The sequence below is a fragment of the Nyctereutes procyonoides genome, unplaced genomic scaffold, assembly GCF_905146905.1.
Source record: "Nyctereutes procyonoides isolate TBG_1078 unplaced genomic scaffold, NYPRO_anot_genome, whole genome shotgun sequence".
NCBI classification, from domain to species: Eukaryota; Metazoa; Chordata; class Mammalia; order Carnivora; family Canidae; genus Nyctereutes; species Nyctereutes procyonoides.
The window spans coordinates 31,767,543-31,780,473 of NW_026575142.1; the positions used below are offsets into that span (position 1 = coordinate 31,767,543).

Below are 12,931 nucleotides of genomic sequence, written 5' to 3' on the forward strand. Positions count from 1 at the left end.
ACAAACTACTTTTTCTTTCTTCCTTATGTAATTTTAAATTGCATGATCTGCTTGAGAAAAATTAACTCGGATAGCAGAGATCTTTCAGCAATTTTCTATTCCTCTGATATGTTAAACTATTTAGTAACTTCATGCAAACATGTATTTAATTAGCATGGCTTCCTCTCCTTGGCCCTTCTGTCACTTTCAATCTTGTTTTCAACTAATTAAATTTATTCTAAATGAATCTAAGTTTTATTTCAATAACCAGTTTCAAAACACAATGACTGAAGAAATCATTCCTTCCTACATAGAATCTACCAAATAGCCCTGTGGGTCTTGGGGCATGACATGGCACAGAGGAAGCAGACAAAGGAAAATTCTGGAGCTGGTCAGTAAACAAATGAATGTACTCAGAAAGCGGTTGGGGGCTCAAAACGATGTCCAAGCAAATCGCAGGGAAGAATCAGGTGGCACTCAGAGGCTGTATGTGGCCAGCTTCCCGGCGTCTGCACACCCAGCTGCCCGGGCCTGCCAGGGCCCCCTGCAACTGGCCACCAGAGGCATCCTTCCCTGGCCTCGGGTCACTGTAGGGACACACACTGAAGAAACAAGTCAGGAAAAACGTGCCAGTTTCTCTGCCACTGTGAAAGTTTCTCATAGACAAACGGAAGAATGAATGTGTTGAAAACTCTTGAACCACCTTTAAACCAGATTTAAGGTCTCCTTAGTCTATCCACTTCATAAATTCTGGTGGTTCCCATAGTGTTAGTCAATGAAAACAAAAGTGTTTTCACTTTTAAATCCATTTCCAGGTCTGGTGACAAGACAGGCCCCACCGTTGGCTAACTAGAACATTTATATTCTAAGTTGTTTTTTTGCCCCCCTTAAAAATGCTACCAATGTTGTAATAACCAATGAACACCAACTGAGTCTCTGGGGGGACAGCTTTTGTAAAACTAACTTCCTTGAGTGTCTGCTTTTTGAAAACCATAACGAAGTTGAAAAGGTGACATAAACCATAAGTACTGCTTCATATAAAAGGTCCTCTGTCCTAAAAGCAAGCTTAATCTTTACAAATCCTGAAGATTATTTCTAGGCATGTCACAGAGATGAGTATCAGATGGCCACCACATGGCTCCTGACCCCTCTCCAACAGCACAGGCCAGCCCAGGCCACCGCAGCCCCCACCCCAGCTGCCACACCCTGTGCTTCCCTCCAAGCTCCTCGCTGCTGCCTGCCTGTCTGCCCAGCTTAGTGAGCAAAGGTGTCATCTGCTTTTTCCAAACAGACCATCTTCTCCCCCTCAGCTTGGGTGTTCAAATGCATAAGATAATGAGAAGCTAACATATCAATACTGAGGAGAAAGAAAGAAATGCCCAACTGTACTGCAACTCAGACAAGTGCTATAAGAGGTGCATGTAAAGTGCCAGGGAAATGAAGGGGAGCAGTGTGTCCAAGTTTCAGTGGTGTCAGAGTGCCACAGGTTTGGGGACACTGTCCTGAGTGTGAGGGGCTAAAGGAAAAGTAGAGACCAGGCCATGAGGCCACTGCGAGCTTTCAGGCCGGTGCCCCACATGTTCAGAGATTAATTGAGGGTTCAAAACCAAGGCTACAACCTGGTCAAATTTCTATTTCTGGCAGCAGTGCAGCAGGAGGCTGGAGCCAGAGCTGCCAGAGGCAGGAAGACTAGTTGGTGGTTACGGCTTGAGTGGAGCTGAGTGAATTCAGAGCCAGCTACCCCAGTAACTAGAAACTGCTGTGGACAAGTGTAGCATTTGTAGGTCTCCTCACAATGACCATGTATCTTCAGAAAAAAAACAGTTTCTTTGTAAATGTTGCAGTCTTTTTCAGTGATGGCATTATTAAGAGCAGACAAAGCAGCTAGTGGTGTTGGGTTCTATTCTGACGGCAGTCCCAGGCTCACAAAGTTCCAGCTCTCTCAGAAAGGGCTATTCAGCAGACGGCAGCGCCTACCGCCAGCCTGGGTGAGGTGAAGCACAAGGCCATGGGGGCTCCAGCTGGCACACGGGCTCATGGAGTTTCAGAGTAAGAGGGAAGTGTGGTTTTCCCAGACCCAAGCTTAAGTTACAAATGGCGTAGTTGAGGACTGACTGACTGCCCAAGATCCTAGAATTGGCAGTGAAGTTCTTTCCCCGTGAACACGTCTATTGGTTCCGAATCTCTGATGCCCCTCCCGTGTTTCTCTCCAGCAGCTTTACTCTTTCTAGATCCTTCCTAGCCTGTGGCCTATAAGCTTTCACATGTTCAATTCCAAATTATCTGGAAGGGCTCCTCATTTCAAATTTATAAAGAGCCATGAAGTAGAATTTTTTCCTTAGAAGATACAGTAAAAGTTGAAACACTGAATTTTTAAGTCTTTTTTTTTTCCTCAAAAGCTCCAGGAGTTTAATTGTAATTTTATAGGATTTCTACTAAGAATAATACATATACAAAGTACAATTAGTACCAACCTATTTTCCATATACCAAATAACATTATCTCTACAATGAGGCCAGTGTATTAACAAGGGCATACCTACAACATCAGCATTAATATTATTATGGCTACGTTGGCTTTAGTACATTTAAATTTAATATTACATAAAATTCACTTTGATTGGAATCTGCACGCAATTACACAGTCTGATAAAATCAGAAGTCAACCATGATGTTGGCCACATGACAGACTAACACAGAAAGGAAACCCAGCTCCGACCACAATGTACATGCAGGCTGTTTACTGAGGCTGAAGTGGACATGCTCCAGCCTCTCTCCAAGGTAAAAGCAGCCCCTGTGGCCCTACATTTCCCCACTCACCTACAGCCCCACACCTCTCCTTAGCCAGCCCAGCCCTCTCGGATCCACCCCTGCAGACACACTGGCTTCCACCACGCCCGGCAGAGGCACACCTATACTTGTGATGCTGGAGGCTAGGAAGACCAGCAAGAAGCCCAGCACGGCCCCGTCCACACCAAGCTGCTCAGTGCAAACAGGCCTGGTCTGCTTTCTCACACCACAAGCAGTCCACACTCTCCCCAAGGGGTTCTCAGAGCCTCTCAGACCCAGGCTCCTTTGTGCATCCTGACACCTTACCTCCTTGACGTGGCTATGAAACGACACGGACATGTCCAGCAGGATCTTGCGCTGCTCTACGCGCCGAACAAAATCTTGTATCCGGTCTTCAAGCTGATGCGCAGCCTGATAAATCTCTTCTGGGTCACATTCCCCGGTCTGAGCCAGCTGTTCTGCTGCTTCTAGTAATTTATCTGCATTGGTATATGTGTTCTGCACGAGAGAAAATCCAGAGAAACAGAAGGTGAATTTTTTTTTTTTAAACCCCAGCTGGTCATCATAACAGACTGCAACTGAGTCAGTTTGGGACATTCCTGATCATTTCGGTAAATCCAATAGGAAAAAAAAATGATGAGAAGAGATAATTCTAGGAGCTCAAATCAGCAGCTTTTCCTATTACTGCTCTAGACGGTTAAACTCTGAGCCCTCTGGCAAAGCCCTTCCATCTACAGCAGTGGTGGGGTATCTGTAGGCAGCTTCTGGCTGTCCCATGACTCATAGAGGGCCTTCAGTTCCTTGCTGCTCCATGTCCAGAAGACAGCACAGAACACAAATGCCCACTTCACTTTCTCTTCCAGTTTTGTGACTGAGTGCAGAGTTCCAATTTTGTCTCTCAGTATGATGTACGATTTTATAATTCCCCAAGTGCAAGTGGAAAGGTTAGGTTGCAAATACAAGCTACTATCTTCTTACCATGTTTCTACTTATTGGTAATTCTGTGCTTATCTTTTTTCTACTTAAGAGCACATATTTTTTTGAGATAAAGAAAATAATCATAATGGTTTATATAAAGTAGCTGAAAGCAATGTGTAAATAGGTGTCAAAAATACTTTGAAAATTACTCCATTTTAATTCATGATACATGAAAGGCTGCAAATGGATTCCACGAATCAAGATGTCTGCTGGAGACCTGACTGTTCATGGAACTGCGGGAGAGAGAGCTGGCCGGCAGGGCCCGGGGCAGCTGAGACAGGAGGCAGGGCTTCGGTGCAGTGTGGGAACAGGGGGAAGGCCTTCTGGGAAGGCCGCAGAGCAGGCTGCGGGCCCTCTGAGAATCAGGTTGAGTCCTTCATCCTTCTCCAGCATGGCAGCCCTCGAGCTGAGCAGGGTGGGTGCCTCAGGCGTGGCCCAGAGTGTGGGGCGGTGTCCCCGCTGAGCACCTGAGGCTAAGGAAGGACCAGGGTACCCCTGAGTGGGCAGCTTCCCACTGGGCAGACTGGTCACAACCAGGGACATTCATCTACTAAGCCAACACGTTAAGGATAATAAGACACAGGGTCCTCACTTCAGAGAAGCGACTTACAAATATGGAAAAGGAGAAGAGCTGAGCTAACCCTATGGCACTGGGCTCAAATGAGAAGTATGGGTATGAATATGTGGTTTTCACAGATGAATGAATATGCGTGTTTGTATACACACACTCACACATCCTCTCCCTCTGTCCCCTGCGAAGACCCAGGAGCAGCAGCGGCCCCACAGCAATAAACCATGCTTAGCACCCAGATTTCCACCTGTAATCAGCCTTCTCCTCTTGCAGGCACCAGGGCTCCTGGAGATACAGCTGAGTCGAGGAGTAGGGGGATGGAGTCTGAAACACCTTAGTGTATCCAAAAACACCTTAGTGTATACAAAGTAAGAACAACATGGGTAGGTCAGGACACAGAAGGCAGCTTGAAGAGGCTCCCATAGCCAAATCAGGACAAAGTGAGAGCAAACAATGATGGTAACAGAGTATAACCCACTAGATACAACTCGTGGGAACCACGAGTCCATACAGATGTAATACATAAAATTGGATGAGGAATGGGCTCTTTATAGAATTTCAAAGTAGCTCCCCATGAAGTGCTTACTAATTACAAAAGGAAGGAGGAGACTCATACAATGAAGAAATCTGGCAGAAACCACTTTAACCCAGAGATCAAAGTGATACCACAGGTAACAGGACAAATTAAGATCAGGTGCCAATTGGGGCAGGGGCGAAGATACAAGACAGACATAGCAACACACACCCTTAATATGCCAGAGCAAAGATGTACGTGTAACCGAATTTGTTCATGATGAAATGTCAGACAAACCCAGAGTGAGGAGCGTTCTCCAAAATAACAGGCTTGCCATCTTCCCAAGTGTCAGGTCACCAAAGCTGAGGAACAACCAAGGAGGTGCTACAGACTCCAGGACCCTGGAGGCAGGACAAGCCAGTGCCACAGGTGACTGAGCACTGGGGTCCGAGGGCTAGCGGGTAAGCCTGCTGCCGTGTTCATTTCCTGATCACATAGCAGCATCATGAGCATGCAGCAGAATGCCCTGTCCTGGTAGGAAACACGTGCTAAAGTCAGTGGCTCAGGGGAGAGGTCAGATTTCTTTGCGCTGTACTTCCAACTTGCCTGCAAGTTTAAAAAAAATAAAACAAAACACCAACTTCTAAACAAGTGTAAATACAGCATGATAGGCACGAGATGGCCTCAGTGAGGATGAACATGATGTACATTAGCAGTAGTGGGCAGCCCAGGCATCAGCACGGGGCAGAGGCAGTCCATCCCCCAGCTCCCTATAAGTGGGGGTACAGTATCTGCAGGGGATTGAAAGTGTCAGTAAAAACCAACAAAGAGTCCGTCTGTGGTTTTATCATCACCCTGCTCTCTGTGTGCCACAGCCATGAGGACTGCCTGGGCCTTGGGTCTAATCCTAACCACAGCCCCTTCCACAGGTGAGGAAACGGAGGCATGGATGCTCAGAGGAGGGACTCACCCAGGTCTGAATGCAGAGCCTGTGCCTTTGACAACCCCCCATATTGCTCAGCTCCGGGGGCTCCTGCACACGGGCTTTCAGGCACTGGTCCACACGATGGTCTCCTTGCCAACCTCAAAAACCATTTCCAGGGGACTTTCCTTCTTGGTATTCTGCACTATTAACATAGGATCTTTCAGAAGTCTTTTTGAAACGAGTGAAGAGATGTCAAACAATCGCTTGAAACATTCTAACTATGGCCAGACTTGGAAAATGCACACATGTACATTTTACAGTCTTTGGGAACAATTACCTGAAATGATCTGGAAGTGCAGTTTCCAATCTGACTGCAGGACTTAACAGCGCAGTTAAAGAGCTGTCCGTATACTCGATGGGACATATTTGAAAGCTAAGTTATCACAATTCCTGCACGGACCAGAGACAGAGAATTGGCCCACTTCAGAAAAGCTTTGTGGCAACAGAAGTACGTTTGACACAAACGTCCACTCTTCATCCTGTGCAACTCCGGACCTCCACATCGCCTAGGCACAGCCTGGCAACCTACCAGGGAGGACGGGGACACCAAGGAGCCCTCCACACACAGGTATCAAACCACTCAGAGATTCCAGATGCTGGGCCCGAGTTCCAATACCAGTCACATCACTGACTTGGTACACCACCTCTGAGCTGCAGGCTGGAGAGCATCACCGCGTTATGGACAAATGACGGGGGAGTGAAGTACGAATGAGAAGTGTCCTGATGAGGGAAACAATTAGGATGCTATCAACACCAATAAAAATACATCAGTATCAGCTAACACACCCTAACAGTAATTGTAGGGGGAGCTGGGGGCGAGCTATGGGAACTCTCAGTATCATCTTAACAACTTTTCTGTAAATCTAAAAACTGATCTAAAAAATAAAATTGAAAAGTGTATGTGTTCAGGGGTGCCTGGGTGGTGGCTCAGTTAGTTAGGTGGCCAACTCTTGATGTGGGCTGAGGTCAGTCATGATCTCAGGGTCCTGGGCTCAGCAGGGAGTCTACTTGAGGATTTCTCTCCTCCCTCTGCCTCCCCCCACCCCCACTGCAACTTACACTCACTCTCTGTCTCTAATGAATGGACAAATCTTTTTTTAAAAAGATTATATGCTTATACAGTTGACCCTTGAACATATTGTAACTGTACAGTCCATATATATGTGGATGTTTTGATGATTATAGTATTGCAAATATACTTTCCTTATGATTTTATTAATATTTTTTCTCTAGCTTACACTACTGTAAGAATACAGTACATTTTATACACACACACACACACACACACACACACACGGAATACGTTAATTGGCTATTTATGTGATCGGTAAGGCTTCCAGTCAAACAGTAGGCTATTAGATAAGCTTTGGGGGGAGTCAAAAGTTCAACACGGATTTCTGAAACTCCTGGCTGGCTCAATTGGTAGAACACGAGACTCTTGATCTTGGGGTTTTGGGTCTGAGCTGCAGGTTGGGTGTAGAGATCAATTTAAAAATCTTTAAAAAAAATCTTTAAAAAAATCATATGTGGACTTTCCACTGCATGGGGGCAGGGGAGGGAGGTCAGTCAGTCTCCCTAATCCCCATGTTGTTCAAGGGTCAGCTATGTGTGTGTGTGTATATAATACACATACATATAGCAGACTAAAAAAGAACAAAAAAACAATAAACAACTTTCACCTGTGGATAATCCTTGGGCATTCCCACAATTATCTCATCTAGACCTTCCCTCCAATGAGGCTGGCTTCTGGGCCCCTCGGTAAAGCCCCCACAGGCACAGAGAAAGCTCTCCTTGTGAAGCTCAGCTATTAGCATCAGGCTCCGGCCATGAAGGTTCTGCATACTTTGCCTACAAAGGATCTCTGACTCTCAGAGGCTCAATTTGGGGTGACTCTTCTGGGGGTGATGCCTTTATGGAGACCTGGCCTTCCCAACCCTACAGAGCCTCCCCGAGGAAGCATGCTCTGTATCTCTGGGGAGCACGATGGGGCCTCGGTGCTAAAAGAAGCTAACAGAGCATCACACTTTATGCTGTGCACACACATTTTCTTAAGAGCTAGATCCTTCTTTCTTATTGCCACCACAGCCATAAAGTCACTTACCTCTCATATTTGATCAGTGGATCGATAGGTTACACTGCCTTCCAGCACTAAACATTTTGTTTCTGAAAGCTTTTCTACCTCTTTATCAACAGATAAGACTGAGACAATAATCATCCCAAATGACAAGTGCATTTTTTTTTAATTTTCAGAGACACTACACAACATATACTTAGCCCCATTGCTCATTTTATACTTGGAGAAAATGAGCCCACATGACAATTCTTAGGCTTTCCCTGTGCCCCAAGGCCGGGCTGGTGGAGCCAGGGTCAGCATGCAGTGTTTCTGTAAACAGAGCCCATCCCGAATCCTTCTGCCACAGAAGATAATAGATTTCCATGTGCTAGTAAGCATACTGGTCATAAAAGCAGATTTTGGAGTCCCTGGCCTGTGCCCAGCAACAGCCCTATCACAAGGATGGTGGGGAAAGAAGGCGCAAAGGGGAAGTGACTTGCCCGAGTCAGTCAGGAGAGCTGGGATTGTTCAAACCGCAACTGTCCAGGCCAGGGTTCCTCTTGCAAGGGGAAATATAGTCCTTAAATTTCTACTCAAGGGGAGGTGGTGTCAGGAAACTGTTTCAGAGCCTGAAGAAAGCAGACTTCTGCCTTCAGCTGGCCTGCCACCCTATCCCCCAAAGACATCTCTCTTTGGCCCAGTTCCTCCTCTGAGAGGTGGGCCCAAATTCCTGTGAGGAAGATTAAAGGAGACACTAGAAGGGCTGGACCAGGACCAGAGTGGGGGTGGAGTGGTTTCCTCCTTTCTGGAGGAGTAAATTAAAGTTGCATAAGTGCTAGGACTCAGGAAATACTGCAGGGCAGATCAAACCTTCCTTTCTCTACAGATCCTTAGCTGCTAGGGTCTGGGACCAACAGAAGATGGTCAAAGGCTATATTTAGATAGAATCCAGGGGAAAAGATGGGTTTTCTTGATCTCAGAAAATACAGGAGAGAAGAACCAAGTATTTCAAGGAATGATTACTTCTATTTGTTTTGTTTAAAAAAACAACAGACTGGAAGTCTGCATATAGAAAACTTTCAAGGTATTTTATACTAATGTAACAAAAAAAGAATGATGGGCCAGTACATCTACAATCTGTATTAAAATCCCTAGCATCCTGGGGTACCTGGGTGGCTCAGTCAAACATCTGCCTTTGGCTCAGGTCATGATCCCGGGGTCCTGGGATGACCCTCAAGTCAGGCTCCCTGCTCAGCGGGGAGTCTGCTTCTCCCTCTGCTGCTTCCCCTGCCCCCACCACTGCTCATGCTCTCTCAATATTTCAAATAAATAAATAAAATCCTTAATGGAAAAAAAACAAAACAAACAAACAAGTGTCCTGAATCATTTAAAAGGCCCACAAGTTCCCAGTGATCATCTTTTCATCCACAAAGGGAAAGCACAGGACACAAGCCTGTCACCCCGCTCCCTAAAACACACACAGGTGAGACAGAGCTGAAATACGCTACAACATGATAAAACTCACAACACTAAGAGCAGAAGTGAAAAAGTCTGTACAGCACATATCTCAGTACAGTGGAATAGGGACTACTGACTGCTATCTGTGTGCGTTAGCATTTTACCAAAGAAATAATCCTGGGGAAGGAGAAGAGAGGAAGGTTCCAGGCAGGGAGTCTGCATATGAGCACCCGCTGGCAATTGTCTACATGGTGTCATCACAGCTACCTGGGGAAGGCAGGCGTTAGGTATCATTTTATAGCTAGAGACACTGAGACTTGCGGAGAAGGAGGAACCTGCCCATAATCAGAAAAGCAGTGAAGGCATTAGTAAATTTAAGAAGTGTCTATAATAAGAGCAATTTGATATCTTGTAAGCACACGTCAACCTAAAGGAAATCTTTGATAGTAAACATCAGGCCAAAATTGTCCACTAATTTATGTACAAAGACAAAACACCACACCTTGCATCAAAATAATGAACCTATTGTGAAATGGCAGCCTGTGGTATAGAAGCAAGGATCTATTAACTGCGGCAAATCAGAAATTTAGGGCACGCTAAAAATATGGAAGCATTCTGTATGTTCACATGCTGCACAGAGAGTATTCATAAAAGAAGACAATGAGTTTGGTAGGGACCAGGGAACCGGAGAAAAGGCCTGATTATCTTCTGCAAATCTTGCCCCAATGGAAAGTCTCCTGCTTTCCTAAATGCCACCCTTCTTTATCCTGGAAGACAAGATAATTGCATGGCACATATAAAAAGCTGTTGACAGAAACGGCCTCATGGAGAAGACTGTCACAATACGTCACATCTTTAGAAGGTGATTTGAATCTCAGAGAATAGGCAGACAGAAAAGAAGACAGTCTAAGCACTCACAGGATACCTGCCCATGGGAAGATGCTATGCCACAGATTTACTAATCACATTCAAGAAATCTGTGCTCTCGAAATGGCTTCTTCCTTGAACCACAGTTTTCTGGGCTTTACTTTTACCAGTTACTGTAATCATAGTTTTTTAAAATCTAAAAAGGAACGTTAACTTGAATATCTACTTATAAGGTAAAAGAGAAAATGCCATCAAAGAGCATCCCCCTTTCCAACAGTTGTGTGCAGAAAGCTTCAAAGGGAAAGCGGGAATTTCTTCTCTAAAGCCCCTGCGTGAAAATGCAACACGGTTGCCAATGCCACACCCTATAGATTCACCAGCACCTGCTCATGCAATAGGAAATAGCTACTCACAATCACTGTACAAAATAAAGTAGGGTTAGGTCTTCAGATTAGTAGAGAAGAGGTTCTCAGCTCTGCAAAACTGATCCGAGTGCTTCCTGATGTGGCTACAGCAGCGCTGGAGATAAAGCCCCATGCCAGCGGCTCCTGCAATGAAGTCTCGCATCCTGCAGAAGCTAGGCCAGGCTGCCCAAATGGCTCACACCAAAGTTAACCCGACTTGTTCTCAGGTTCCTCCTTCCCAGAACACCACAATTGTTCTACATAATAAATCTATATTTAGTACATTTTAAATAAATTCAACCATAAGACTTTCACCACTTCCTTCTTGTATCTGTTACTTCATCATATGCCACAACTCATTGTTTTGAAGACACTATAAGAAAAGTATATCAAATAAATTGCTAATTCTAGATCTCAAATTTAGAACTGATTTTAGAAAGGACCCTTCAAATCGCAACCCTAAGAAATAAACTAACCAACTTTAAAGAATGGCAAAAAGCAATTTTCTTCTACCTCAACCCCCAAATGTGTTTTACTTTTGTGAATATGTTTCAGAAAATGGAACAAGGCTCTTATGTACCTCTGCTCCCATACTTAAGAGGCCTCCAAAGGCCATCCTGTCCAAAAAATAACATAAATTTAAAATAGAAACTTAGATCTCTGCCATAAGCACTCCTATTGTGATTCATTTTGACAGACAGCAGTCAAGGACAGGGAAAAGGTGAGGAAGGTCACTGCCTCATTCACCTGTGCTGAAGCCACAGGGAGGCTGTGTTCCTTTCCAAGAGCCAAAACACTCCCACAAAGGAAGCTACAAACAGGAGGCGCGATCTTGCATCAATACCAGGGCCATTTGTCTAGACCAAAGGTGCTGCACAAGGTCTTAATAAAGCCAGACTCCTTATGGAGCTGTCTTATGGCCAAGACCTCTTCTGGCTTAACATACAAGTAAAACGGTGCTGCTCAGCCTTTTGGCTAACATCAAGTGTAAAATATGAGTGAAACACAACCTTTATGAAACAAGGCAGAGGGCCCAGGAGAAGTCCACCCTATGTCTTCAGGTCTTATGCACCCTCCCATCACTGTATTTGTGGCTAGTTTTCCTCCCACAGGGGGTCCGTCTACCTTCGCAACCTGGTGGTGTACTCTGAAGCAGAGCTAAGTGCGTCTAGAACGAGCTTGAAGTGGTTCATGGGGCGTTCTCTGCATCTGTAATGTCTCCATGCACACAGGTTGCCACACGAGAGCTCCCCTACCAACTCCTTGGAGCCTAGCACCTAATAGGTGATCACTACATATTTGTGGCCAGGAAAGATCAGATTTTCATTCCACAATGAGGGGATTATGGAATTGGCCGGATGACAGTCCACGGTCAACTACAACAGACTGCTGAACACCTCCTTTGAGCCATGGCAGGTGTGGCACGCCTGCAGTGTGCCAAGTGACCGGAGACGAGGAAAGCTGTACTGCGGGAGGCAGCGGGCCATGAGAGGCACTTTATGTGGCACAACAGCCTTCTGCAGCCAACAGGTAGTTCAGAAACAGAAGAATCAGATGACATTCTTCAAGAGAGGGGAAGGCCTATAAATACATAGGGATGGAAAGAAAAGAACTAAGAGAGGGAGAAACTGAAGATGCCAGGAATAGAGGTCATAACTGGAGGACCAAGGGAGGGCCAGGGGGTGGAGACACATGTGGTGGTGTGGCCACATTTAGGGCGGAGCTTGGTAGCCTCCAGCCTCACAGGCCACTTGTGGTCTGATGCCCCCCATGACGGCTTCTAAGGGGAATTTTACTAACCGCAGGCCTTTGCTGAGACATCAACAACTGCCAGGGAAAGCCCTCTAACAGATGGCTATGCTTACTCAGAAGGACTCGGTCTGGCCTACTGCCTGCCCATCCTGTGTCGTCTACCCTCCCAGGGCCCATCAGAATGCCTGACACGTGGCTGGTATCCGAAAACCAGAGAGAGGGAAAGTGGGTGCAGATGTTTGCAAAGTGAACAAAGTGTTTGTATTCAAGGCTTCTTTTGATGCACAGCTCAGATCTGGGGTTAAGCACTTTGGGTATAAGGGGAAAAGGGCTGAGCACCCCTTAGAGAATCCTAGAGTCAAAAAGCAGAGGTAAGAAAGGACTGGGACTCAGCTGGATAGGTAGAAGCAGGAGCAAATAAGCATCTGCCTTTCTCTGAACCAGGGGTGAAGAGCAGACCACAGATCAGGGTGCTGCGTTAACCCACAGGTTGCCCTAGAAACCTGTGAGCAGAAATGTTCCTGCAAAGAAAGTCTTCCCACTCTTGCTGCCCTCTGGGAACCTGTGTTGACAGCTTTGAT

At 45.8% G+C, this 12,931-nt stretch overlaps 1 protein-coding gene across 4 annotated transcripts in view; it reads right to left on the bottom strand.

Annotated features, from left to right (window-relative positions):
• The window catches only part of TRIO (trio Rho guanine nucleotide exchange factor), a 360,632-nt gene that overhangs the window by 165,987 nt on the left and 181,714 nt on the right, over nt 1-12,931 (bottom strand). For all 4 annotated transcript variants that reach the window (XM_055308019.1, XM_055308020.1, XM_055308021.1 and 1 more), the window contains one exon: nt 3,075-3,266. In XM_055308019.1, the coding sequence (XP_055163994.1) occupies nt 3,075-3,266 (192 nt within the window). The remainder of the gene's footprint in view (nt 1-3,074; nt 3,267-12,931) is intronic.